Source organism: Salvelinus sp. IW2-2015, linkage group LG23, assembly GCF_002910315.2.
Source record: "Salvelinus sp. IW2-2015 linkage group LG23, ASM291031v2, whole genome shotgun sequence".
Taxonomy (NCBI): Eukaryota; Metazoa; Chordata; class Actinopteri; order Salmoniformes; family Salmonidae; genus Salvelinus; species Salvelinus sp. IW2-2015.
In genome coordinates, this window is record NC_036863.1 from 37,986,945 (window position 1) to 38,012,297 (window position 25,353).

Below are 25,353 nucleotides of genomic sequence, written 5' to 3' on the forward strand. Positions count from 1 at the left end.
ATTCCAAGGCGCATTGAAGCTCTTCTGGCAGCTCAGGGTAGCCCAACGCCCTATTAAGACACTTTATGTTGGTGTTTCCTGTATTTTGGCACTTACCTGTCTGTGCATTATGCTGAGTGTGTGTCTCTCTCCCATGTCCCTGTAGTGACTCCCCGGGCCACCTGGAGGAGAAGGTTTCCCAGCTGGAGGACATGCTGAAGAGGCTGCAGGACGACCTGCAAAAGGTACTCCCCATTCAGATGGCCAACCACAGCCCCTCCCCAGACCTCCCTCACAGCATCCTGCCCACACAGTGACCCCCACCCAGACACACCCCCCCCCCCCCTCCCTCCGCCTCCCCCAACCCCCTGACTCCTACTGCAAACACACAAACACACAGAGGGAATGTAGAGGTAGGGCGGGCAGCAGGCGGGACAAGCAAAAGAAACCTGTCTTGTCATTGGGCAGGGTGAACAGAGGAGATGAGAAGATTGGCTGGAGTGACTTTGGGCAACCATGCTCACTCTCTCAACACTAAGCGACCAAATGGCAGTAGAGGCAAGTAAAGCATGATATTTTTCCTCTGTTGTTGTGTTAAGACAACAGAACAATAACAATTGGAAATAGAACTACTAAAAAACAGGCCCCGAGTTCATTAACCCAATAACCCAAATCCACCTCTGGGGTCCTTCATGGATGTGAAAAATTGGAAGTGAAGTTCCTCCTCACAACCCTGAAAGTCTGACAGGCTGTCAGTCATYCCTGTGTGCAGCCTCTGGGTCTCTTAGCACCATTTTCCTCACYCCATTTACCGGCTCTTCTCTGGCAAACATGGGGACTTGGGGATGTCTTTTGAAGTCCTCACAACTGCTGAATGACTAKTTACTCTTGCAATGTAAAAGGAAGAAGCACATTGGAGAAAGGGAGAGAGAGAAAGAGCGAAAGAAGGGGAGAGAGAGAGAGAGTTTGGAAGCCTACCGAGCGTCCTTAAACACATTCTCAATTGGGTGAAACATGATTCCCGTGTTACAGTAACGAGAGTGTTTAATCTCGAAGGTCAAATGAAACCCTATGGTATGCAATGTGCTATATCCCCTCCAACCAAGTCCTTTTCGCCACTCATATATCCAAGAGACGCYACACTGCCAGAGTTTAAAGCTGGCATCCGACTAAGTGAATGACATTCCAAGGATTTTTAGTGCAAATGCTATTCGCTCAACTTGGTTCTTGAAACATGTGAGACATAAAGCACACAAAAGAATCAAACTCAAAAGAATCAAACTCTGCAGACTTTCTGGTCACAAACCCTGTGGCTATAACACCAACATAACCAAAGTCTTACCCTCTGTTTTTGTCTGTAGCTCCCTACGCTTCCTCTGAAAACTCACCATTAACACAGTATTATCATCAATTTAAACAACACAGAGAYATTGACAGTCAGGGACAATGAACCAAGGAGGACGACCTAACAGGGAACTGCCACATCAGATGACCCCTTTCCACTTTTCTCTGTTGTTTACCCTCTGCCCTGGGAGAGTGAGTGAGCATGGTTGGTTTTGGGCTGTCCCAGTCCCATAGTATGGCCAGTAGAAATAGGAGTCACCGAAGACTGTGGGAGGAGCTGGTTGGGTTCCATTCAGAAGTGTGCTGTGTCACCTAGACTACTTTTGGTTAGTCTTTGGTTTCTGTCCATGACTGCCAGGAAGGGGASGGTTTACAGCTGAGCTAGTACAGTTTGAGCAATCATCTGATGTGGCGATGAGAATGTGTTCCTTTGCTTTCTGTGTGAGTTACATCTCATCAGTTTATTTTCCAATTATAAAGCTGAGTACTGTTTTTTTTCAGGTTAATTGATTTGCTTTAGGGCACAGTTGCACTATGGCCCACTAGGGAGTTGAACCAGCAAGGCCATACAGTACTGCTGCTACCAAAGAGAATTCCTATTGACCCAGATTGATGATAATAACTAACTGGTTTCAACTATCATTCATTGTTATTGTCAATGTGTTGTGAGTCCCACGACTCACAACACAGCAGACAGACAGACAGCACTGGAGTCAGTCAGGATAGAACCCACTCTCTGTATAGACAATCAAATAAATCAACACCATTACACAAGGCAATGGTGTGTGGAGGCAATATTATATTGCATTCATTCCATTTCTTTTTTTTTTTGAGATTGAGTTTGAATAAATCCAATCACCAAGCTAATTGGCCAAGCTAAGTATAGCTCGCTCGCTCATGGCACGCTGTACTTATCGAAGATTACATTACAATGAGCTTACATTTCATACCATTGCTCAAACCCCTTATCCACTGCGGCGAATCCCTTACAGAAAAACCACATGATTTCACAAAATCACGTGATTGGAACATTTCACATGTGATCACATTTTCACATGTGTAGTTTCATGTTATCACATGTCGCTTTACATGTTGTCACGTTGTCACATTAAATTCACATAAGAGCACGTGGTCACATGAGAACATGTGATTTTGTAACACTTCACGTGAAATTCATGTGTTTTTCCCGTAAAGGGATCTGGCATATTACTCTGCACTCAGTGTTGCCAACTTTCTGCAATGAAGCAATCTTTCTTTATTGATCAATGACTTTGTTCTGCAAGTGAACAGAAGATGTGGCAATGCACATKACTTTTGGAGGGTTACAAAAAGTCAGTTAAAGGTAGTGTGAAAGGAATACAGTTGGCAAAACTGGTTGTAGTGGTAGTTGCCCCTGTCTGTTTGTCTACCCTGAGTCTCTGGTTTCCTGTCTCTGTTGCTACCGTGTATGACATAGCAAACAGGAAGCATTTACTATGGCAAATCACTGCTCTGAAAGTTGCAATAGCTGATTTCAAACTCAGTTCCAAGTAGTAAGGGATTAGGGTGACCCCTGCTGTTTGCTCGATTAGGAATGCAAGTCATTTTGGAGTTTGACTCTTTMGAGAAATTTCACTTGTATAACAATCAGCTACATTAAAAATGTTATGGCAATTCCTCTGCTCTCGTTTAAAGGTCCAATGTAGCTGTTTTTGTTTCAATATCAAATCCTTTCGGGGCAACAATTATGTACCTTACTGTGATTGATTTCAATTAAAAGGGTCAAAAAGGGGCCTCCCGAGTGGCGCAGTGGTCTAAGGCTCTGCAGTGCTAGCTGTGCCACTAGAGATTCTGGTTCGAGTCCAGGCTCTGTCGCAGCCGGCCACGACTGGGAGACCCATGGGGCGGTGCACAATTGGCCCAGAGTTGTCCGGGTTAGAGGAGGGTTTGGCCAGCAGGGATGCTCCTGTCCCATCGCGCCCTAGCAACTCCTGTGGCAGGACAGACGCAATGCACACTGACACGGTCACCAGGTGTACAGTGCTTCCTCTGACACATTGGTGTGGCTGGCTGGCTTCTGGGCTAAGTGGGATTTGTGTCAAGAAGAAGCAGCTGGGTTGTGTTTTGGAGGACGCACAGCTCTCGACCTTCGCCTCTCCCAAGTCCGTACGGGAGTTGCAACGATGGGACAGGACTGTAACTACCAATTGGATACCATGAAAAAGGGGTAAAATAATAAAATAAAAAAGAATGGTCATAAAGAAATAAAAATAGCTTCTTGGCAAAGAGCAATTCCTCAAGCAAGAATTTTGCTATGACTGTCTGGGCGTGGTCTGGGAGTGGGGAGAACTAAAAACTAGCTGTTATTGGCAGAGAGGTTTGGAACTCTCTTTCTTATTGGTCTATTAACTGTGATGTCACCGGGCAGGCCAAAACTCCATMCCACCAAAACAGGCTGACATTTCAGGCAGTCTTTTCAAACAGCTCTTACACTAAAAGGGCATTATCATACTTTTCACAGTATTATTCCAACCTCATAGTGTGGAAATATATATAAAACACAGGAAAGTCTAGTTGTTGTCTTTAATAAGAGATTGATTTATTCATTGGTGTATGGTCTCAAACAAGTGGTTGCCATAGTAAATCTGTCTGAACATTTCCTCCATACTCCACCTCTCCCCATGGAGTGCTTTTATGGAAGGTAATTGTTTTGTATTTGCGTGTGTGTGCGTGCAAGCATCTGGTATGTGTGTGTGCTTCTCCAGTACCCAATCTTGCACTGCCTCCACCACTATAAGGCTTGTATGTTTGTGAACCCCTCTGTCTGTGTGTGCCTGCAGTCTTGTCCACTCAATGCAGTCACCCCTCACCCTCACCCACCTCCACCCATACCCATACCCAGCCCCCTCTCACCCCTCCATCCATCCCAGCCATGGTGGTCTGACAGACGGGTGTTGTTGTGTGCCGCTCCCTGGCAGGAGAAGGAGGACAAGGCGGTGCTGCAGGCCGAGGTGCAGAGCCTCAGGCAGAATAACCAGCGGCTGCAGGAGGAATCCCAGAGCACCGTGTCCCGCCTCATCAAAGTCACCGAACTGCTGTGCAATGTCAACAAGCCCTGTTAGCTCCACCACAGTACACACTGTGTACACACACACACACAGATCACACACAAACAAACACACACACACAGATCCCACACAAACAAACACACACAGATGATCGCACACWAACAAACACACACACACCCACACACACAGGCGATCACACACAGATCATAAACACACGGCGCATTCAATATTGTAAAAAACGACACCAGCACAGTACATCAACCTGCTCTACACCACGTATATAGACACATGCATAATACTCCGCATTCTGTAGGATGACATTTTACCTCTGGGCAAGCCCATGAGGGCAGAACCAACTMAMAAAAAAAACATTTCTCACCATCTGATAGTCCTCTCAATAGATTGACTAATGGTTGTGCTTGAGTGTGTTTTGTACCTTGAGTGTGCGCAAGTGAGTGTGTGTGTGTGTGTGTGCCGTCACTATGGTTCTTTTATCTTGCTTCACATACTTGACAAGTTGGGCAGAATAGCAATTGCTTAAAACAACCCAGTTGATTTAGATGAAGAGGCACGTGTGCAGCTTGGTGCCTGTTCGTTTCAACAGACACAAAGCGTGTGTGTATGTCTCATGATGTACGTATGTAAACAGTAGTCTCCCTCCCCTCTCTGCTCAACCCACGCCATGGTATGCAGCGTCTCGGACCGAGAACAGTTCAGCTGGGCACCCACCCTTAGAGTGGAGGGCCTTGGAGCTACATATTACACAGGAAAAATGGAAAACGACAATTGCATGCCTGCAGGCAGCCTGCTGGAAAAGATGGAATGATGCATACTGACCCTGCCTCTCTCTGCCAAAATTCTCACGAAATGGTTCATTCATTGTGTAGAGACACCATTCTCTCCTCTCCATACCTACTCAGCTTAATTTCAAGGGTTGTGGACTTGAGTATTCCACGTCTGCTTCCAGTGAATGAGACACAATTTATTTATAAGGGAATTCACTCACCGAATTAATTCTGATTGAGTTGAAACAGATATTCAAGTGGATAATACCTCTGCTGAGGATGAAACAATGGGAGAGATCCTCATTATCCCTGAAAGACTGGYTGTAGAAGCTATGCTGTAGAAAGTGCACCTCCTGCTGGACTGAACCATGCRTTGCCATAAGGCAGCTCTCCTTTTAGATTTAATGTGAATGGGATTTAATGTGAACTGGACAGGATTCCTTTAGTGAACACAGCCTTCTGTGTTCCAATATATTTTGTGTTTGATGGCCACAATGACAATTCAGTGTATTTGAAATGAATTCAGAATGGAGTGGTTGCTTGTGGGTGAGGGATTCCCCCATTTCACCCTAATGTTGTTGTCTGTGTACCTACTGTATGTGTGTTTCTGCGTTGTTCTTGCACTTTTAGCATCACCTATATCGGCATGGGACAGGGCACATATTTAACCTCCTGCCCAGGTTCATGCCTTGCTTGAAACATTTAAGTGGATTTGATCTCACCACTTCACCTCACCCCACCTCACCTTCAGGTCCACTGCTGATGACGCCAATAACAATGTGAGATCAGAGGAGAACGGGATTATTCCTCCTCCAAGACTGTTCTGCCAAAAGATGCCAMGGCAGCTCTCCTACACCCAACTCAAACCACTGGACCCAGCAGTGTTGTACAGCTCTGTAAGGGATGCCAAACAATTGTCACTCAAAGCTCTTGTTTGTTGTATATACTATTTTACTTCCTCTTGTAATTTTATTTTAGAGTCACTGTGATTACCCGGTACCAGCAGATAATGATATATTCAAATTAAATTATAAATCTAAACTTTATCTATATGTGAAGACAACATGTACAGCTGAACTGCTCAGTGCTACTTAGTACATTTGGTTGTGTATGCCCTCAATTGTAGGATGGTTTAATATGGAGACTGGTGTAAATGTGCCCAAACAGGCTGTTTAAAATGGTGATGCCTTGTTGTTGGAAATGATTAGCAGAGTGGAGAAGTGTAAGAATATMTGCTGTTTTACTGTGTTCTTCTGTATAGTTCTGTAGATTGTAGGAGGTTGATGAAGCATGATAATGCACCAGGTAACTTCCTAGCTCCCCTCTCTGTGTGTGTATGTATGTAAAACAAAAAAATGTAATAACTTATTAATCTTGCAAATGTGGAATTCCCTGTTAGATGTGTTAATAAAAGGGGAGGCAGGCAGCAATTAGATGTGCTATAAMGTTAAAATGGTATGATAGGGGTTGGTTTTAAGGAAGAATCTGTTTTTATATATACATTCAAATACAAGAAGACAAGAGGTCAAATATTTCTGCAATGTTCTAGTATTTCTTGGGGAAATGATAATGGCTATCGTTATCATTCTAGTATTGAGCTATTCATTCAGAGCTCCTACGTTCACGTTCAATAAGGTCTCTAATGCCACTAGGTACGCCTTAAAGAGTGACTCTGGGACTCTCCAGAGAGGACGGGACAGACAACATGGTCAGACTGGTTCATGTGAAGGCTTCTTTCTCAGACATTGTGCCTACCTGAAATTGTAATGTACGGTAACTCAGCTTGGTGTCTTCATTTCAGTTCTTCATGGTCATTGTTTGCAGACAGTGTCAGGTTGTCCGTGTRTCCTGCAGGATAGACAGGTGCGTCTGCCACCTCCCAGAGGATCTGTGGCCATTAAATCAAAAAGATGGGTTTAGGGACGCCAGGAAAGTGTCATAAAGGTTATATGAAGACGATATGAAGTTTGTGTTTGCTTTTGTTAGGTTAAAGGAAATGATCCGTATAGCGCTGGTTTAAGAGCAGTATCTCCAACCTTATTGAATCACAATCATTCCATGCATAAAAACATAACTTTCCACAATCATTTGAACCCCCATTTATGTATCACAAAAAGTATCCCTGAGTGACCCCTAACAACACCTTGTATGCCTGAGTGACCCCTAACAACACCTTGTATGCCTGAGTGACCCCTAACAACACCTTGTATTCCTGAGTGACTCCTAACAACACCTTGTATGCCTGAGTGACCCCTAACAACACCTTGTATGCCTGAGTGACCCCTAACAACACCTTGTATGCTCTGAGTTGACCCCTACAACACCTTGTATGCCTGAGTGACCCCTAACAACACCTTGTATGCCTGAGTGACCCCTAACAACACCTTGTATGCCTGAGTGACCCCTAACAACACATTGCAGATGGTAACAATGCAGTAGTCCTTTCACTCACCTGCTCTAGGCTACATCAGCTGGCAAACGATCTCCACCCAGCCAATAGTAAACCTGTGAGAATGATCCCTGGTAGAGACATTGTGGTTGTTGCCTCCTCCCATCCATGCTGTAGGAGAGGAAACCAATGACCAGTTGTTTTTCTTTTATCTTATTTGTTTGCCTTATATGTCATTGCATCATCCTTACAGGAAACCAATGCTCTCCGTACAGTGTGTGCCCTACTTCCACCTTGTCATCTCTTTGCTGCTGTTGTAGAAGGGGATGTATTCATGTGGCCATACAGTAAGGATGATAGAATACAGTACATTAGTACCAGTGGAACCACACATAACATCACATCCCCAGCGTAGGTTTATGGGAGGCCTGGCCACACATCGCTCATGTCACAACGGTAGCACGGATTATGCACTCTGCTCAGCCAGTGAAAGAGCTGACGTTACCATAGCCAGGCAGTGGAACACTGAGGGAATGTACTGTAACAAAACATGGTTTCAGTATGATGCCACCTTCAAACCTGTCATTTCATCCATGAGAAAAGTMAAGTGACTAAATGTTGTTCATGTCGTGTGAACTGGAGGGCTCATGGCAATAAAGAATCCTCTGTACCTTTCGAAGTGGTTGGTGTGTCAATGCTATGATTGTCAATGTCTCTTTCTTTGTGAGGCCTGAGAAATGGCAGTGTTGGGAAGCTCATATCCCTTTATCGAATGTCCAACTGAGGATTGTTCTTTTGATGCGATTTAGACTAATAAAAAGCCACCTGTTGATAATAATGGGACAACAACATGATAACTCCTGATTAGTCCTGACCCCTTRCTGCAGTGTCTAACAGAGGCTGTTAGAATGTCTAACAGAGGCTGTAACCGTCGGGTTACTCAAATACAACACAACCCCGTCTGCGGTCATCCAATAACTGGACCGTTCACAGTTGAATAGCCTACATTACATTTGCATGTGATCAGCATCATTCATGCAACTGATCCATTCAGAAGTAGATATAGGACTTGCTATACGTGACTGTAGAGACTAGGCATGGAGAGCATTACCATCGGTCTGAGCAGTTTTACTGCATGTGAAACACAAGTCACAGAGTGTGTAATGACAACATGACTAAATAAAGAAAGGGAAGTGTTTATTTAATGGAACTCCTCTGGAATTTACTATATAGTGCATGCACACTCTCCTCGTGCATATGCATACACATACACACGCAGTAAACACTACAGAACACTGAGCCCTGTGTTGGACTATGTTAAATGTCTTCCTGAGTGCATGCAGTATACAGAAAGGCAAATACATGTTTCAAGTCTCGTTCCACATGGTCCATAACAAGTCAAGACAACATAACACAAACACTTCCCTGAACTGTGTCCTCTGGAAAGCTTTCCTAAACACCAGCCGCGGTGAAGCTCTTTATCTTCCCTGGCCTGACACCTGGAGAAGGGCTGATGACAACAATACCGTGGCTTATGTCTTTATTTGGGGTTGGAGCAGCGGGCAGAATCTTCACTAGGGGCCAGAGCAAAACGTGTGCCAGACATACCGTAGCTCAAGGACTTAATGCAGGTTGTACTCGTCGATGTTCTGTAAACATAGACAGCATGCACTGGTGTCTGTCTCTGTATGCTCGCGTGTGTGTTGAGAGGGGGAAGAAACGGCTTCTCTCCTGTTCAGATATAATGTCTGTGAATTTTTTTTTACCCGTCCAATTTTACACTTCGCCAACCACATCACTTTTGTTGTTTGACTACAGTAGTACATTAGTAGGCCTATTAGTGTCTATTATAAATCCAGAGGTGATGAAGAATTTCTTCCACTATATTCAGATGTCAAATTGTCACACTTGGTTGCTTGAGGAAATAGACTATCTTTGAAAATCGTCTGAGCATTGTTTTCTATGTTGTTTTGTTGCTCTATGTATTGCATGTCGCCGCCTAGTGGTTCCCACTTTTAACGGAGCGCACAACACGACGACGGACACGACTTCAGAGCCAGTCGTTTGCCACCGCCTCAACTCTTTGGTTTAAACCTGCTTCTGCTGTCACCGACCTTTCAATCTATCTACCGATCTGAACGCTGTAAGTGCTGTCGTTACTTCTACACCCACCCACTCYTCATTTGTAATCTTGTGTGATCTCAAGGCATGGATGTCACGGTGCGCCTTGGCATAATACAATATTGTAATCCGAATTGAGCACAGTCTGCGAGGATTTAGCCCTGGTTTACACAATCAGCTAACTTGACATTCAAGTTGTTGTAGGGGAAAGTGTAGCCTAGTGCAAGCTGCTTGTAGCGAAAGTGGAAACCGACCTGATCGCAAACAGATATGTTTTGACCGGTGAGGGACCGACTCCGGAATGAAGACGGCAGTACAGACTGGGAGACCGCGGCCGTTCCAGCGGTTCTGCTGCTGTGGAGTTGGGCTTCTCGCGGTCATTTGGCTCTCACAGTTCGCGCACGTGATAGGTGAGTTGTTCACAAGGATTAATGATGGGGGCAATTTTGCAGAATGTCAATTTATTAATATTCCTTGTGTGTTTGGGGTGTTTTTAGTATCATATATTTTAAACTAATCGTTTTAGAATTTTAGCACATTTTCATGTCATATATTTAATTATAATAGAATACCTAAGGTGGGAAAGGCATCTTCTCAATCAGCTCATTCTGTGTCACATTCTTCATTCATTAAATACTCAATTAAATACGTCCCTCACTAAATATGCCTGATTAACTCATTTCCTGGAGGAGATCATTATGTAACCATATTGATAAAAGGCTGTATGGGATGAAAGAGAGAAATTTGTAACCAACAGATTGGAGRATCCCCTCCCCTGCCCCCTCCCCCAATAGTATGCACCTTGAGTGTGACACCTGCTTCACATTGGGAGCGTACTTTCAGCATCACCTCTCTGATTCAGAGGGGTTGGGTTAATTGCGGAAGACAACATTTCAGTTGAATGCATTCAGTTGTACAACTGACTAGGCATCCCCCTTTCCCTTTCCCTGCACCAACCTGACATACTCTCAGCCAGTAACCTGCACAGAACCCCAGAGAATCACCCGAGGGAACTCAGAGAATACGTCTCCATCAAGCACAGCATTAAGTAACACTGAAGACAGATGATTGAAATTGCACTGCAGTCAGAAAAGGGATACGCACGTAAACTGTGTGCAAAAGGATGCGTGTATGAACAAAAGAGGACATTGGGATGCAGTTATTCATATCCTTTGTATGAACATCATATGGTCAATATTTACCCTATATGGGGCCTTATTCTCTACAGAGCTGGGTCTACGGTTTCCTCTTGAAAGATGGATTCACATATTCAGCTAGGAAGCAACAGACGATTAGGCTAAAACATTCAATCATGAGGTGTGTGTGCATGCGTGTGTACGTGTGTGAGATTGTGTGGGCCAGTCCCGTGATTTTGAGGTTGAGAGAGTATGAGTTAAAGTAATGATTTTCATAGCTATGTCCCACGCTCCACGCTCTTCTCAATTTACATCGACAACATAGCTCAAGCAGTACGAAGCTCTCTCATCCAGTTATATGCAGATGATACAGTCTTATACTCAGCTGTCCCCTCCCTGGATTTTGTGTTAAAAGCTCTACAACAAAGCTTTCTTAGTGTCCAACAAGCTTTCTCTACCCTTAACCTTGTTCTGAACACTTCCAAAACAAAGGTCATGTGGTTTGGTAAGAAAAATGCCCCTCTCCCCACTGGTGTGATTACTACCTCTGAGGATTTAGAGCTTGAGGTAGTCACCTCATACAAGTACTTGGGAGTATGGCTAGATGGTACACTGTCCTTCTCTCAGCACATATCAAAGTTGCAGGCTAAGGTTAAATCTAGACTTGGTTTCCTCTATCGTAATCGCTCCTCTTTCACCCCAGCTGCCAAACTAACCCTGATTCAGATGACCATCCTACCCATGCTAGACTACGGAGACGTAATTTATATATCGGCAGGTAAGGGTGCTCTCGAGCGGCTAGATGTTCTTTACCATTCGGCCGTCAGATTTGCCACCAATGCTCCTTRTAGGACACATCACTGCACTCTATACTCTTCTGTAAACTGGTCATCTCTGTAAACCCGTCGCAAGACTCACTGGTTGTTGATTATTTATAAAACCCTGTTAGGCCTCACTCCCTCCTATCTGAGATATCTACTGCACACCTCATCCTCCACATAAAACACCTGTTCTGCCAGTCACATTCTGTTAAAGGTCCCCAAAGCACACACATCCCTGGGTCGCTCCTGTKTTCAGTTCGCTGCARCCAGCGACTGGAACGAGCTGCAACAAACACTCAAACTAGACAGTTTTATCTCCATCTCCATTCAAAGACTCAATCATGGACACTCTTACTGACGATTGTGGCTGCTTTGTGTGATGTATTGTTGTCTCTACCTTCTTGCCCTTTGTGCTGTTGTCTGTGTCCAATAATGTTTGTACCATGTTTTGTGTTGCTACCATGTTGTTGTCATGTTGTGTTGCTACCATGCTGTGTTGTCATGTGTTGCTGCCTTGCTATGTTGTTGTCTTAGGTCTCTCTTTATGTAGTGTTGTGGTGTCTCTCTTGTCGTGATGTGTGTTTTGTCCTTTATATATATATATTTTTTTACTCCCAGCCCCCGTCCCCGCAGGAGGCCTTTTGCCTTTTGGTAGGCCGTCATTGTAAATAAGAATTTGTTCTTAACTGACTTGCCTAGTTAAATAAAAAATGACACCAAGGTTCTGACAACCAGTGTTCTGATACTGTTAATATTCTGCTTTAATAGCTGTCATATCTGTTTAAGTATTCTTCAGTTTTCCCCACTATTTATACCTTCACTATCTTATAACTGCCATCATGTTATTTACCCCATAGCTTCATAAATAAGTCTAATCTGGGGAAATACAATGAGTAATTACTTAATGTATCTTTCTAATGGCAACATATTTGTATTACTCTATAAATGCATTAATTTGGCATATTCATCATACAGTATCATTCTAGTGGTAGGGCATTGGAAAATATTAAAATGCCCCAGGTCAGTGATTGGGGATATTGCCCTGTGAAGGGTGCTGTCTTTCGGATAGGACATAAATGGGTGTCCTGACCCTCTGTGGTCACTGAAGATCCCATGGTACTTAAGAGTAGGGGTGTTAACCACGTGTCCTGGACTTCATACCAATCTGGCCCTCATACCAAAAGCTGGCCCTGAGGAACTACCAATCTGGCCAACGGTCATACCACCAGCGGATGGCCCCAGTAGCCTGGTCGTGATGGCCTCATACCACCACTGGCAAGTCATACTCAAATTCGACGGCGCTCACTTAGCCACACATGGGCCTGGATACCACTCGATGAGGGGCCCAGCCATTTTCTAGATACCAATATGATGGGCACCCATTTCCCGTGCTATTACCAGCCATGGTAGACTTCTTGCAAATTTACACCGAATCGCTCCAGAGGCCTTCATCACCATTATCTTACAGTGGTGCCCTGCATACCGACGGCGATTCGCCCTAACATAACACAATCTGGGCCTCTCATGGACCACCATGGCCCTCGAGTATCCACATGGCACTCAATACCAGAGTCTGTAGGCCTCATTACCACCATGGACCTTGCACACCAATCTGCGCCTCATACCACCATGGGGCCTTCAATACCAATGACTGGCCCTCATACCACCCATGGCCCCTTCAGTGGACCATTCGGGCCCTCATACCGCACATGGCGCTATCATACCAAGAGTTCATGGAGCCACGCATACCTCACAGCTTCTTACCCACTGGCCTTTTTACCAATTCTAGCCCGTCCGCAATACGTAACCTATTGGCCTTTTTACCAATCTGGACCCTCATACCAATTGGCCCTCATACCCACCATGGCCTTCATACCAATCTGCGCTCATACCACCATGGCCTCATACCAATCTTGCGATACCAATTCTGGTTCATACCAATCCTAGCCCCTCCCGTGATACCACCTCATGGCCTTCACACCAATCTGGCCTATACCACCATGGCCCTCACAACCAATCTGCCCTCTCATACCACCATGGCCCTCAATCAATCTAGAGACCTTTCATACCACCATGGCCTTTTCCCATACCAATCTGATGTGCCTCACAGCCACCATGGCCTTTGAATACCAATCTGGGCTATGGCCTCATACCACCATGGCCTTCATACCCGCGCACATCTCGGCCCTCATACACCATGGGAAACACATTCCATTACCAAATCTGGCCCGATACCTCACCATGGCCCTCATACCAATCTGGCCCTCATACCACCATGAGCCCTCATTACCAATCTGGCCCTCTCTCATACCACCATGGCCATACCATATCTCGGCCCTACACACCATGGCCTTCATCATACCAATCTGGCCCTCATACCACATGGCCTCTCAACACCAATCTTCAGCCTCATACCACCATGGCTTCATACCAATCTGGCCTCATACCACATGGCCCTACAATCCAATCTAGCCCTCATCACCAGCCATGGGCCTTCATACCCATCTGGCCCTCATACCACACATGGCCTCACACCAATCTGGCCCTCATACCACTGGCCCTATTTACACCGATGGCCTCTCATATCAATCTGGCCTCATACCACCGATAGCACGCTCATACCAGATCTGGCCCTCACACCAATACATGGCCTATACATACCAATCTTAGGAACTTGGCTCATCACCAATGGCTATCTAGCCTCTTCATGACCACCATGGGCCTCACACCAATCTGGCCTCATACCAACCATGTCCCTCACCACCGCAATCTGCGCCTCATACCACCATGGCGCTCATACAATCTGGCCTTCATACCACCATGGCCTTCATACCAATCTGGCCCTCACGACCACCATGGCCTTCATAGCACCAATCCTGGCCCTCATACCACCATGGCCTTCATACCGCTAATCTGGCCCTCAATACCACCGATGGCCTTTCATATACCTAATCTGCCCCATACCACAGCTTACAACCAACTGCGCTCATCACCAGCCTTCATACCCAATCTAGGCCTCATACCACCATCCTCATACATGGCCCTCATACCAAATCTGGTCTCTCTTCATTAACCAACCATGGCCTTCCATACACAATTGGGCCCTCATCATCACACCCAACCATTGCTTTCAACCAATCCTTGGCCACTTCAACCACCACTATTGGGCCCTTCCAACACACGCGAACCTTCTGGCCCCTTTCATACCACCATGGCCTATCATACCAATACCTCTCGGCCCTCATACCACCATGCCCTCACCACGCCAATCTGGCCACTCATACCCACCATGGCCTTCATACCCATCTGGCCCTCATCACCACCAATGCCGCAGCACCAATCTGGCCCTCATACCAAATCTGGCCCTCATACCCACCATGGCCCTCATACCACCATGGCCTTCATCTACCAACTCTAGGCCTCATACCACCATGGCCTTCAACCAATTCTGGCCCTCATACACCACCCATGGCCTTCAACCAATCTGGCCCCGGTCATTGAACGCACCAATTAGGTCTCTCACGACAGCTGAGTCTGCCATACATAACCACATCTCGTTGGTCAAAGTACAACTGTGTGGAGCGGTGGCCCTCGATGGGTGTGGTTCTACAGAGGCCGCGATAGGGGTGGGTTCCTTTCTCGTACATGAGTATGGATCCATGAAAGATCGCTGTCATACCAATCCAGGCGACCAACACACTAGTACATCCGCCACACTGAATCACTAGCCTGTTGTACGGTCACGTTACAGTCCAGACACTAGCGTCTGCGGTGGTCGCGGCGCACGCGTGCGTCGGTATAGCGGCGCGCCACTAGAGGGGGTGGTCGGCTGCGTTATTTTGCCAAGTCTGGATTCATACTCGTCATAGATCGGGGCGTGTGGACACTGTCACGCACATTCAAACGTCCGCCTAGGTGGACGTTAGGCGCAATCCCGGATAGGCGGACAGGTTTCTGACAATGACCTTAACAGCGCTACGCACTTCGACATTAGCGCGAGGGGCCCAGAGTTCGGTAGTAGAGGAGCCATTTGCGCAGCAGGTGGTATTCGAGGGCCAGATTGGATGAAGGGCATCTCTCCTGGCTCACTTGGAATGACGGCAGCTGTTAGTGTATGAAGAGCAAGATCTATTGGTCATAAGCCCAAATGTGGTAGAGGCCAAGATTGGCTTTATGAAGGCCATTACTGTATCAAAGCGGTTTATGAGGCCAGGAGATATGAGCCCAGAGTGAGTATGAAGGACACCCATGTTGGTATGAGGGCCAGAACTCATTGTATGAAGGCCCCATCGTTGGTATTAGACGAGGGCCAGATTGGTATGGACCAGGCCGTGGCTCGGTCATGAGGGCCAGTAACCTGACCATCTTATCGACACGTATTCGTCCATCAGAAACATCCTGTGAACGCCGACTAGTTACCACTCAGCTCCTGCGATGATAGGGATCATGTTCAGCCCGAACTTCGGTGCTTACATAAGCAATGCATAACGCACACGCCGTCAATGCTCAACTGGCTTGTAAATCTTAAAAAAAATCGACGATAGGCACAAGCAATTGGTACCTAGAGATTTGAAACTAGACAACATCGCGCTACAACCGCTCCTCTCTCTTGTCGTCGCCAAAGCGTCTGTACGTCAAAACACATCCTACAAACATTATCGCACACTGGTCCATCGACAAGCTGTTGCATTCTGGACACAGGTAAACTTAATTTCAGCATAAAATCACAATCATGATATTCTATCCTACTTCACCCACACGTACGGAAGTTGAAAGCCCATCTCCCGGTTCGGCGGTATGAGGCACTAGATTGGTAATAGTATGAAGCCCAGCGCTATCGTATGAGGGCCATGGAGGAAGGCAAGTGGTATGAGCAAATGTGATTGTAGCGATGTGAGAGAGGAAGAGCCTAAGATTCGCATAATGGATCCATAAGACCCATGCCGTCCTGCGAGAATAACTCTCAGCTATGCGCATCAGAGACTGTGTGGCTGGGCGGCGCTCCACCATTAAGCCGGGAATGGAGGTGAGGACCACGAGGGGCTCACACTGCGGTGAAGGAGCTCGGATGTAAGCGAGAAGGAAGATGGCTCATCGCTAACGGACGAGCCACGGAAAAGGAGAAGTCTGGAGGATGTAGCTGTAAAGTGGAACGCAAAACTCAAAAGCAAGAGAGCGAGAGCACGAAACGAGGCAGAAACTGGAGTCAGTACAGAGGACAGGCGAAACGCGCGACAATATGAAAGTACCAATAGAGAAAGAGTAATGGTGGCAAATCACCACACGCCAAACGTCACCACCATGGCCTTCCATACCAATCTGGCCCTCATTTCACTAGCCACCATTGGCTCTTGCATACCAATCTGGCCCTCATACCACCCATGGCCCTTGCATACCAATTCTGGCCCTTCATACCAATCTGGCCCTCATACCACCATGGGCCTTAACATTACCAATCCTGCGCCTCATACCACCATGCCCTTCATACCAATCTGGCCTCATCCCATCTCATACCACTGGCTGGCCTCATACCACCACATGGCCCTCATACCAATCTGGCACCTCATACCACCATGGCCCCTCCATACCAATCTGCGCCTCATACCACCATGGCCTCATTACCAATCTAGGCCTCATCACACCTCACCACTGGCCCTCATACCACCATGGCCCTGCATACCAAATCTGGCCCCTCATTACCACCATTGGCCTTCCATACCAATCTAGGCCCTCAAGGTACCACGCGACCATGGCCCTCACTCACACCACAATCTAGGCCCTCATACCGACCATGCACGCCCTCATACCACCATGCCCATACCAATCTGGCCTCATACCCACCAGGGCCTTACACCAATTCTGGCCCTCATACCACCATGGTCCTTCATCTTCTACCGAATCTGCGCCCTCATACCACCATGGCCCTCATACCAATCTGGCCCTCATACCACCCATGGCCCTACCTATGCCACCAATATACAACTGCCATATCCATCCTTCATACCAATCTGGCCCTCACTACCACCATGGCCTTCATACCAATCTGGCCTTCATACCCAATTGGACTTCATACCAATCTAGGGCCTCATACCACCATGGCCTTCACACCAATCTGGCCCTCATACCCACCATGGCCTACCACCAATATGGCCCTCATACCACCATTGGTCCCACAGCCAATCTGGCCCTCATACCACCATGGCCTCTCATACTCAATCTGGCCCTCATACCACCATGGCCCTTCATACCAATCTGGCCCTCAACCACCATGGCCTTCATACCAATCTGGCCCTCATACCACCATGGCCTTCACTACCAATTCTGGCCCTCATACCACCATGCCTTCCATACCAATCTGCCCTCATACACCATGGCCTCATACCAATCTGGCCCTCATACCACCATGGCCCTCATACCAATCTGGCCCTCATACCACCATGTGGCCTTCATACCAATCTGGCCCTCACACCACCATGGCTTCATACCAATCTGGCCCTCATACCACCATGGCCCTCACACCAATCTGGCCCTCATACCACCATGGCCTTCATACCATCTGGCCCTCATACCACCATGGCCCTCACACCACTTCATCCAACTGTCCCTCATACACCATGGCCCTCAACCTCTGACCCTTCATACCAATCTGGCCCTCATACCACCATGGCCCTCAACACCAATCTGGCCTCATACCAACTTCTGGCCCTCATACCCAATCTGGCCTCATACCAACGCCCTCATAACCACCATGGCCCTTCATCAAATCTGGCTCCTTCATACCACCATGACCCTCACACCAATCTTAGGCCTCACACCACCATGGCCTTCATACCAATCTGGCCTCTCCACCACAACCACCACCATGGCCTTCATACCATCTAGGCCCCGTCATGACCACCCACTGCCCTCACACCAACAATCTGGCCCTCATACCACCATGGCCCTCCACTACCAATCTGGCCCTGCATACCACCATGGCCCCTCATACCAAATCTGGCCCTCATACCACCATGGAGCCCTACCATTCCCTCATACCAATCTGGCCCTCATACTCACCATCGGCCTGCATACCCACATCTGCCCCTCATACCACCACTGGCCCTCATGACCAATCTCGGCACATCACACCCAAACCATGGCCCTCATACCAATCTGGCCCTCACACCACCATGGCCTTCATACCAATCTGGCCCTTATACCACCATGGCCCTCACACCAATCTGGCCCTCATACCACCATGGCCTTCATACCAATCTGGCCCTCATACCACCATGGCCTTCATACCAATCTGGCCCTCATACCACCATGGCCACAATCATCCCAAGCTTCCAATTGGCTCATTCATTCCCCCTCCTCTCCCCTGTAACTATTCCCCAGGTCGTTGCTGTAAATAACAATGTGTTTTCAGTCAACTTACCTGGTAAAATAAGGGTAAAATAAAAAATCCTAGTCACTATAGGGTGGCAGGTAGCCTAGCGATTAAGAGCTTTGGGCCAGTAACCGAAAGGTTGCAGGTTCAAATCCCTGAGCTGGCAAGGTGGAAAAATCTGCCCCATCAACAACTGGGTGCTGTGGATGTTGATTAAGGCAGCCCCCCTGCACCTCTCTGATTTAGAGGGGTTGGGTTAAATGCAGAAGACACATTTTGGTTGAATGCATTCAGTTGTGGAACTGACTAGGTTTTCCCTTCCCAGTTGTTTTTGAAGGCTGTTTAATTTATTGCTGATTCCAGTCTAGTTCGAGGCGGACCATAGCACCAATGCCTACAATTCAGCAGACAGCTCATCCCAAGGAGTGAGGGAAGGATGTACCCATATCTGAACCCCACATCTTTGATTCTTCCCTCCTCAAAAGGACATGACCTGACGTGACAAAGTGTCTCAAAGAGACTCGACTTAGATCAGAGTGTGGTCTCAGTCTGGGTTAAAGCCCTGTGTTCTGTGATGTGTGATCTCAGTCTGGGTTAAAGCCCTGTGTTCTGTGATGTGTGATCTCAGTCTGGGTTAAAGCCCTGTGTTCTGTGATGTGTAGTCTCAGTCTGGGTTAAAGCCCTGTGTTCTGGCCCTCACACCGCACCATGGCCCTCATACCATCCTGGCTCCACCACACCATGGCCTTCATACCCATCTGCGTCCCTTCCATACCAAACAGGCCCTCACACCAATCTGGTCCCTCATACCAAATCGGACTCTCTCATACCCACCAGTGGCCTTCATACAAATCTGGCCGCTCACATCACCACGCATGCCCTTCATACGCATTCTGGCCCCTCATACCAACCATGGCCTTCATACCAATCTGGCTTCATCAATCCTGGCTTCATACCAATACTAGCCCTCATACCACCATGGCCTTCACACCAATCTGGCCCTCATACCACCATGGCCTCACACCAATCTGCGCCCTCATACCACCATGCCCTCATATCAATCTGGCCCTCATACCACCCATGCGGCCTTCATACCAATCTGGCCCTCACACCACATTGGCCTTCATACCATCTGGCCCTCGCATACCACCCATGGCCTTCATACCATCTGGCGCCCTCATACCACCCATGCATCACTACCAATCTGGCCCTCATACCACATGGCCCTTCATACCAATCTGGCCGCTCATACCACCATGGCCTCATACCAATCTGGCCCTCATACACCATGCCTTCATACCAATCTGGCCCTCACACCACCATGGCCTTATCATACCAATCTGGCCCTCCATACCACCATGGCCTTCATACCAATCTGGCCCTCATACCACCCATGGCATTCATACCAATCTGGCCCTCATAACACCATGGCCGTCATACCAATCTGGCCCTCCCCATACCACCATGCCCCATACCAATCTGGCCCTCATACCACCATGGCCTTCATACCAATCTGGCCCTCACACCACCATGGCCCTTCATACCAACTGGCCCTCATACCACCATGGCCTTCATACCCATCTGGCCCTCATACCACCATGGCCCTCACACCAATCTGTCCCTCATACCACCATGCCTTCATACCCATCTGGCCCTCATACCACCATGGCCCTCACACCAATCTGGCCCTCATACCAAGCTGGCTCATACCACCATGGCCCTCATACCAATCTGCGCCCTCATACCACCATGGCCCTCATACCAATCTGGCCCTCATAACACCATGGCCTTCATACCCATCTGGCCCTCATACCACCATGGCCTCACACCAATCTGGCCCTCATACCAAGCTGGCCCTCATACCACCATGCGCCCTCATACCAATCTGGCCCTCATACCACCATGGCCCTCATACCAATCTGCCCTCATAACCACCATGGCCATCATACCAATCTAGGCCTCATACCACCATGGCCCTCATACCAACCATGGCCCTCATATCCAATCTGCCCATACCACCAGGCCTCATACCACCATGCCTTCATACCAATCTGGCCTTCATACCAATCTGGACTTCATACCAATCTAGCCCTCATACCACCATGGCCTTCACACCAATCTGGCCCTCATACCACCATGGCCCTCACACCAATCTGCCCTCATACCACCATGGCCCTCATATCAATCTGCGGCCCTCATACCACCCATGGCCTTCATACCAATCTGGCCCTCATACCATCATGGCCCTCACACCCATCTGTCCCTCATACCACCATGGCCTTCATACCAATCTGGCCCTCATACCACCATGGCCTTCATACCAATCTGGCCTCATAACCAATCTGGCCCTCATACAATCGGCCCTCATACCACCATGCGCCTCTCCATACTGGCCTCATACCAATCTGGCCCTCATACCAATCTGAGCCCTCATACCACCATGCGCCTTCATACCAATCTGGCCCTCATACCACCCATGACCCTCACACCAATCTGGCCCCCACACCACCATGGCCCTCAACCAATCTGGCTCTCACACCACCAATGCCTTCATACCAATCTGGCCCTCATACCACCATGGCCCTCACACCAATCTGGCCCTCATACCAATCTGGCCCTCATACCACCATGGCCTTCATACCAATCTGCGCCCTCATACACCATGGCCTTCATACCAATCTGCCTCATACCACCATGGCCTTCATACCAATCTGGCCTCATACCAATCTGGACTTCATACCAATCTAGCCCTCATACCACCATGGCCTCTTCACACCAATCTGGCCCTCTCAACCACCATGGCCCTCACACCAATCTGCCCTCATACCACCATGGCCCTCATATCAATCTGGCCCTCATACCACCATGGCCTTCATACCAATCTGGCCCTCACACCACCATGGCCTTCATACCATCTGGCCCTCATACCACCATGGCCTTCATACCAATCTGGCCCTCATACCACCATGGCCTTCATACCAATCTGGCCCTCATACCACCATGGCCCTCATACCAATCTGGCCCTCATACCACCATGGCCCTCATACCAATCTGGCCCTCATACCACCATGGCCCTCATACCAATCTGGCCCTCACACCAATCTGTCCCTCATACCAATCTGGCCCTCATACCACCATGGCCTCACACCAATCTGGCCTCATACCACCATGGCCGTTCATACCAATCTGGCCCTCATACCATCATGGCCCTCACACCATCTGTCCTCATACCACCATGGCCTTCATACCAATCTGGCCCTCATACCACCATGGCCTTCATACCAATCTGGCCCTCATACCAATCTCGCCCTCATACCAATCTGGCCCTCATACCACCATGGCCTTCATACCAATCTGGCCCTCATACAATCTGGCCCTCATACCAATCTGGCCCTCATACCACCATGGCCTTCATACCAATCTGGCCCTCATACCACCATGACCCTCACACCAATCTGGCCCTCACACCACCATGGCCCTCATACCAATCTGGCTCTCACACCACCATGCGCTTCATACCCATCTGGCCCTTCATAACACCATGGCCCTCACACAATCTGTCCCTCATACCAATCTTGCCCTCATACCACCATGGCTCTCACACCAATCTGGCCCTCATACCACCAGATGGCCCCTCACACCAATCTGTCCCTCATACCAATCTGGCGCCCTCATACACCATGGCTCTCACACCCAATCTGGCCCTCTACCACCATGGCCTTCATACCAATCTGGCCCTCATACCATCATGGCCCTCACACCAATCTGTCCCTCATACCACCATGGGCCTTCATACCAATCTGGCCCTCATACCACCATGGCCTTTCATACCATACTGGCCCTCATACCAATCTGCCCTCATACCAATCTGGCCCTCATACCACCATGGCCTTCATACCAATCTGGCCCTCATACCAATCTGGCCCTCATACCAATCTGACGCCCTCATACCACCATGGCCTTCATACCAATTCGGCCCTCATACCACCATGCTAATCTGGCCTCACACCACCAGGCCCTCATACCAACTGGCTCTCACACCACCATGGCCTTCATACCAATCTGCCCTCATACCACCATGGCCTCTCACACCAATCTGGCCCTCATATACCAATCTGGCCGCTCATACCAACCATGGCCTTCATACCAATCTGGCCCTCATACCACCATGGCCTTCATACCAATCTGGCCCTCATTACCACCATGCCTTCATACAATCTGCTCTCATACAATCTGGACTTCATACCAATCTAGCCCTCATACCACCATGGCCTTCACACCAATCTGCGGCCTCATACCACCATGGCCCTCACACCAATCTGGCCCTCAACCACCATGGCCCTCATATCAATCTGCGCCCTCATACCACCATAGCTCATACCAATCTGGCCTCACACCACCATGGCCTTCATACCAATCTGGCCCTTCATACCACCATGGCCTTCATACCAATCTGGCCCTCATACCACCATGGCATTCATACCAATCTGGCCCCTCATACCACCATGGCCCTCATACCAATCTGGCCCTCATACCACCATGGCCCTTCATTACCAATCTGGCCCTCATACACCATGGCCTTCATACCAATCTGGCCCTCACACCACCATGGCCCTCATACCAATCTGGCTCTCACACCACCATGGCCTTCATACCAATCTGGCCCTGCATACCACCATGGCCCTCACACCAATCTGGCCCTCATACCACCATGGCCCTCATACCAATCTGGCCCTCATACCACCATGGCCCTCATTACCAATCTGGCCATTCACACCACCATGGCCCTCATACCAATCTGCGCCATCACACCACCATGGCCCTCATACCAATCTGGCCCTCACACCACCATGGCCTTCATACAAATCTGGGCCCTTTATACCACCATGGCCCTTCACCAATCTGGCCCTCATACCACCATGGCCTTCATACCATCTGCGTCTACCACCATGCCTCATACATCTGGCCACACCATGGCCACAATCATCCCAAGCTTCCAATTGGCTCATTCATTCTCCCTCCTCTCCCTGTAACTATTCCCCAGGTCGTTGCTGTAAATAAACAATGTGTTTTCAGTCAACTTACCTGGTAAAATAAGGGATAAATAAAAAATCCTAGTCACTATAGGGTGGCAGGTAGCCTTAGCGATTAAGAGCTTTGGGCCAGTAACCGAAAGGTTGCAGGTTCAAATCCCTGAGCTGGCAAGCGTGGAAAAATCTGCCCCATCAACAACTGGGTGCTGTGATGTTGATTAAGGCAGCCCCCTGCACCTCTCTGATTTAGAGGGGTTGGGTTAAATGCAGAAGACACATTTTGGATTGAATGCATTCAGTTGTGGAACTGACTAGGTTTTCCCTTCCCAGTTGTTTTTGAAGGCTGTTTAATTTATTGCTGATTCCAGTCTAGTTCGAGGCGGACCATAGCACCAATGCCTACAATTCAGCAGACAGCTCATCCCAAGGAGTGAGGGAAGGATGTACCCATATCTGAACCCCACATCTTTGATTCTTCCCTCCTCAAAAGGACATGACCTGACGTGACAAAGTGTCTCAAAGAGACTCGACTTAGATCAGAGTGTGGTCTCAGTCTGGGTTAAGCCCTGGTTGTGATGTGTGATCTCAGTCTGGGTTAAAGCCCTGTGTTCTGTGTATGTGTGGTCTCAGTCTGGGTTAAAGCCCTGTGTTCTGTGATGTTGATCTCAGTCTGGGTTAAAGCCCTGTGTTCTTGGATGTGTGGCTCAGTCTGGTTAAAGCCCTGTGTTTTGTGATGTGTAGTCTCAGTCTGGGTTAAAGCCCTGTGTTCTGTTGTCTCAGTCTGAGTTTGGGTTAAAGCCCTGTGTTCTGTGATATGTAGTCTCAGTCTGGGTTAAAGCCCTGTGTTCTGTGATGTGTAGTCTCAGTCTAGGATTGGGTTAAACCCTGTGTTCTGTGATGTGTAGTCTCAGTCTGGGTTAAAGCCCTGTGTTCTGTGGCTCTAGGCTGGGTATGGGTTAAAGCCCTGTGTTCTGTGATGTGTGGTCTCAGTCTGGGTTAAAGCCCTGTGTTCTGTTGTCTCCGTCTGAGTTTGGGTTAAAGCCCTGGTGTTCTGTGATGTGTGGTCTCAGTTTGGGTTAAAGCCCTGTGATCTGTGATTTATGTAGTCTCAGTCTGGGGATTGGGTTAAAGCCTGCTGGTTCTGTGATGTGTGCGTCTCAGTCTGGGTTAAAGCCCTGTGTTCTGTTGTCTCAGTCTGGGATTGGGTTAAAGCCCTTGTTCTGTGATGTGTGGCCTCAGTTTGGGTTAAAGCCCTGGTGATCTGTGATGTGTAGTCTCAGTCTGGATTGGGTTAAAGCCCTGTGTTCTGTGATGTGTGGTCTCAGTTTA

General features: G+C 48.1%; 3 protein-coding genes across 11 annotated transcripts in view; 2 read left to right on the forward strand and 1 right to left on the reverse strand.

Annotated features, from left to right (window-relative positions):
• The window catches only part of LOC111951174 (signal-induced proliferation-associated protein 1), a 54,194-nt gene extending 45,975 nt beyond the window's left edge, over window positions 1-8,219 (forward strand). For 7 of the 9 annotated variants that reach the window (XM_070434597.1, XM_023969220.2, XM_023969223.2 and 4 more), the window contains 3 exons: window positions 146-224; window positions 4,281-7,689; window positions 7,742-8,219. In XM_070434597.1, the coding sequence (XP_070290698.1) occupies window positions 146-224; window positions 4,281-4,424 (223 nt within the window). In that variant the 3' untranslated portion in view covers window positions 4,425-7,689; window positions 7,742-8,219. Of the gene's footprint in view, window positions 1-145; window positions 225-447; window positions 4,137-4,280; window positions 7,690-7,741 lie in introns of those variants that run through there. The other 2 variants (XM_023969226.2, XM_023969225.2) reach the window with 2 other exon arrangements.
• The window catches only part of LOC111950065 (cdc42 effector protein 2-like), a 140,935-nt gene that overhangs the window by 46,461 nt on the left and 69,121 nt on the right, over window positions 1-25,353 (reverse strand). The window lies entirely within an intron of this gene.
• Window positions 9,162-25,353, forward strand: part of LOC111951009 (sodium/potassium/calcium exchanger 3-like) — a 40,611-nt gene continuing 24,419 nt past the window's right edge. Inside the window, exon 1 of the mRNA XM_023968968.2 lies at window positions 9,162-10,075. Within this exon, the coding sequence (XP_023824736.1) occupies window positions 9,967-10,075 (109 nt within the window). The 5' untranslated portion in view covers window positions 9,162-9,966. The remainder of the gene's footprint in view (window positions 10,076-25,353) is intronic.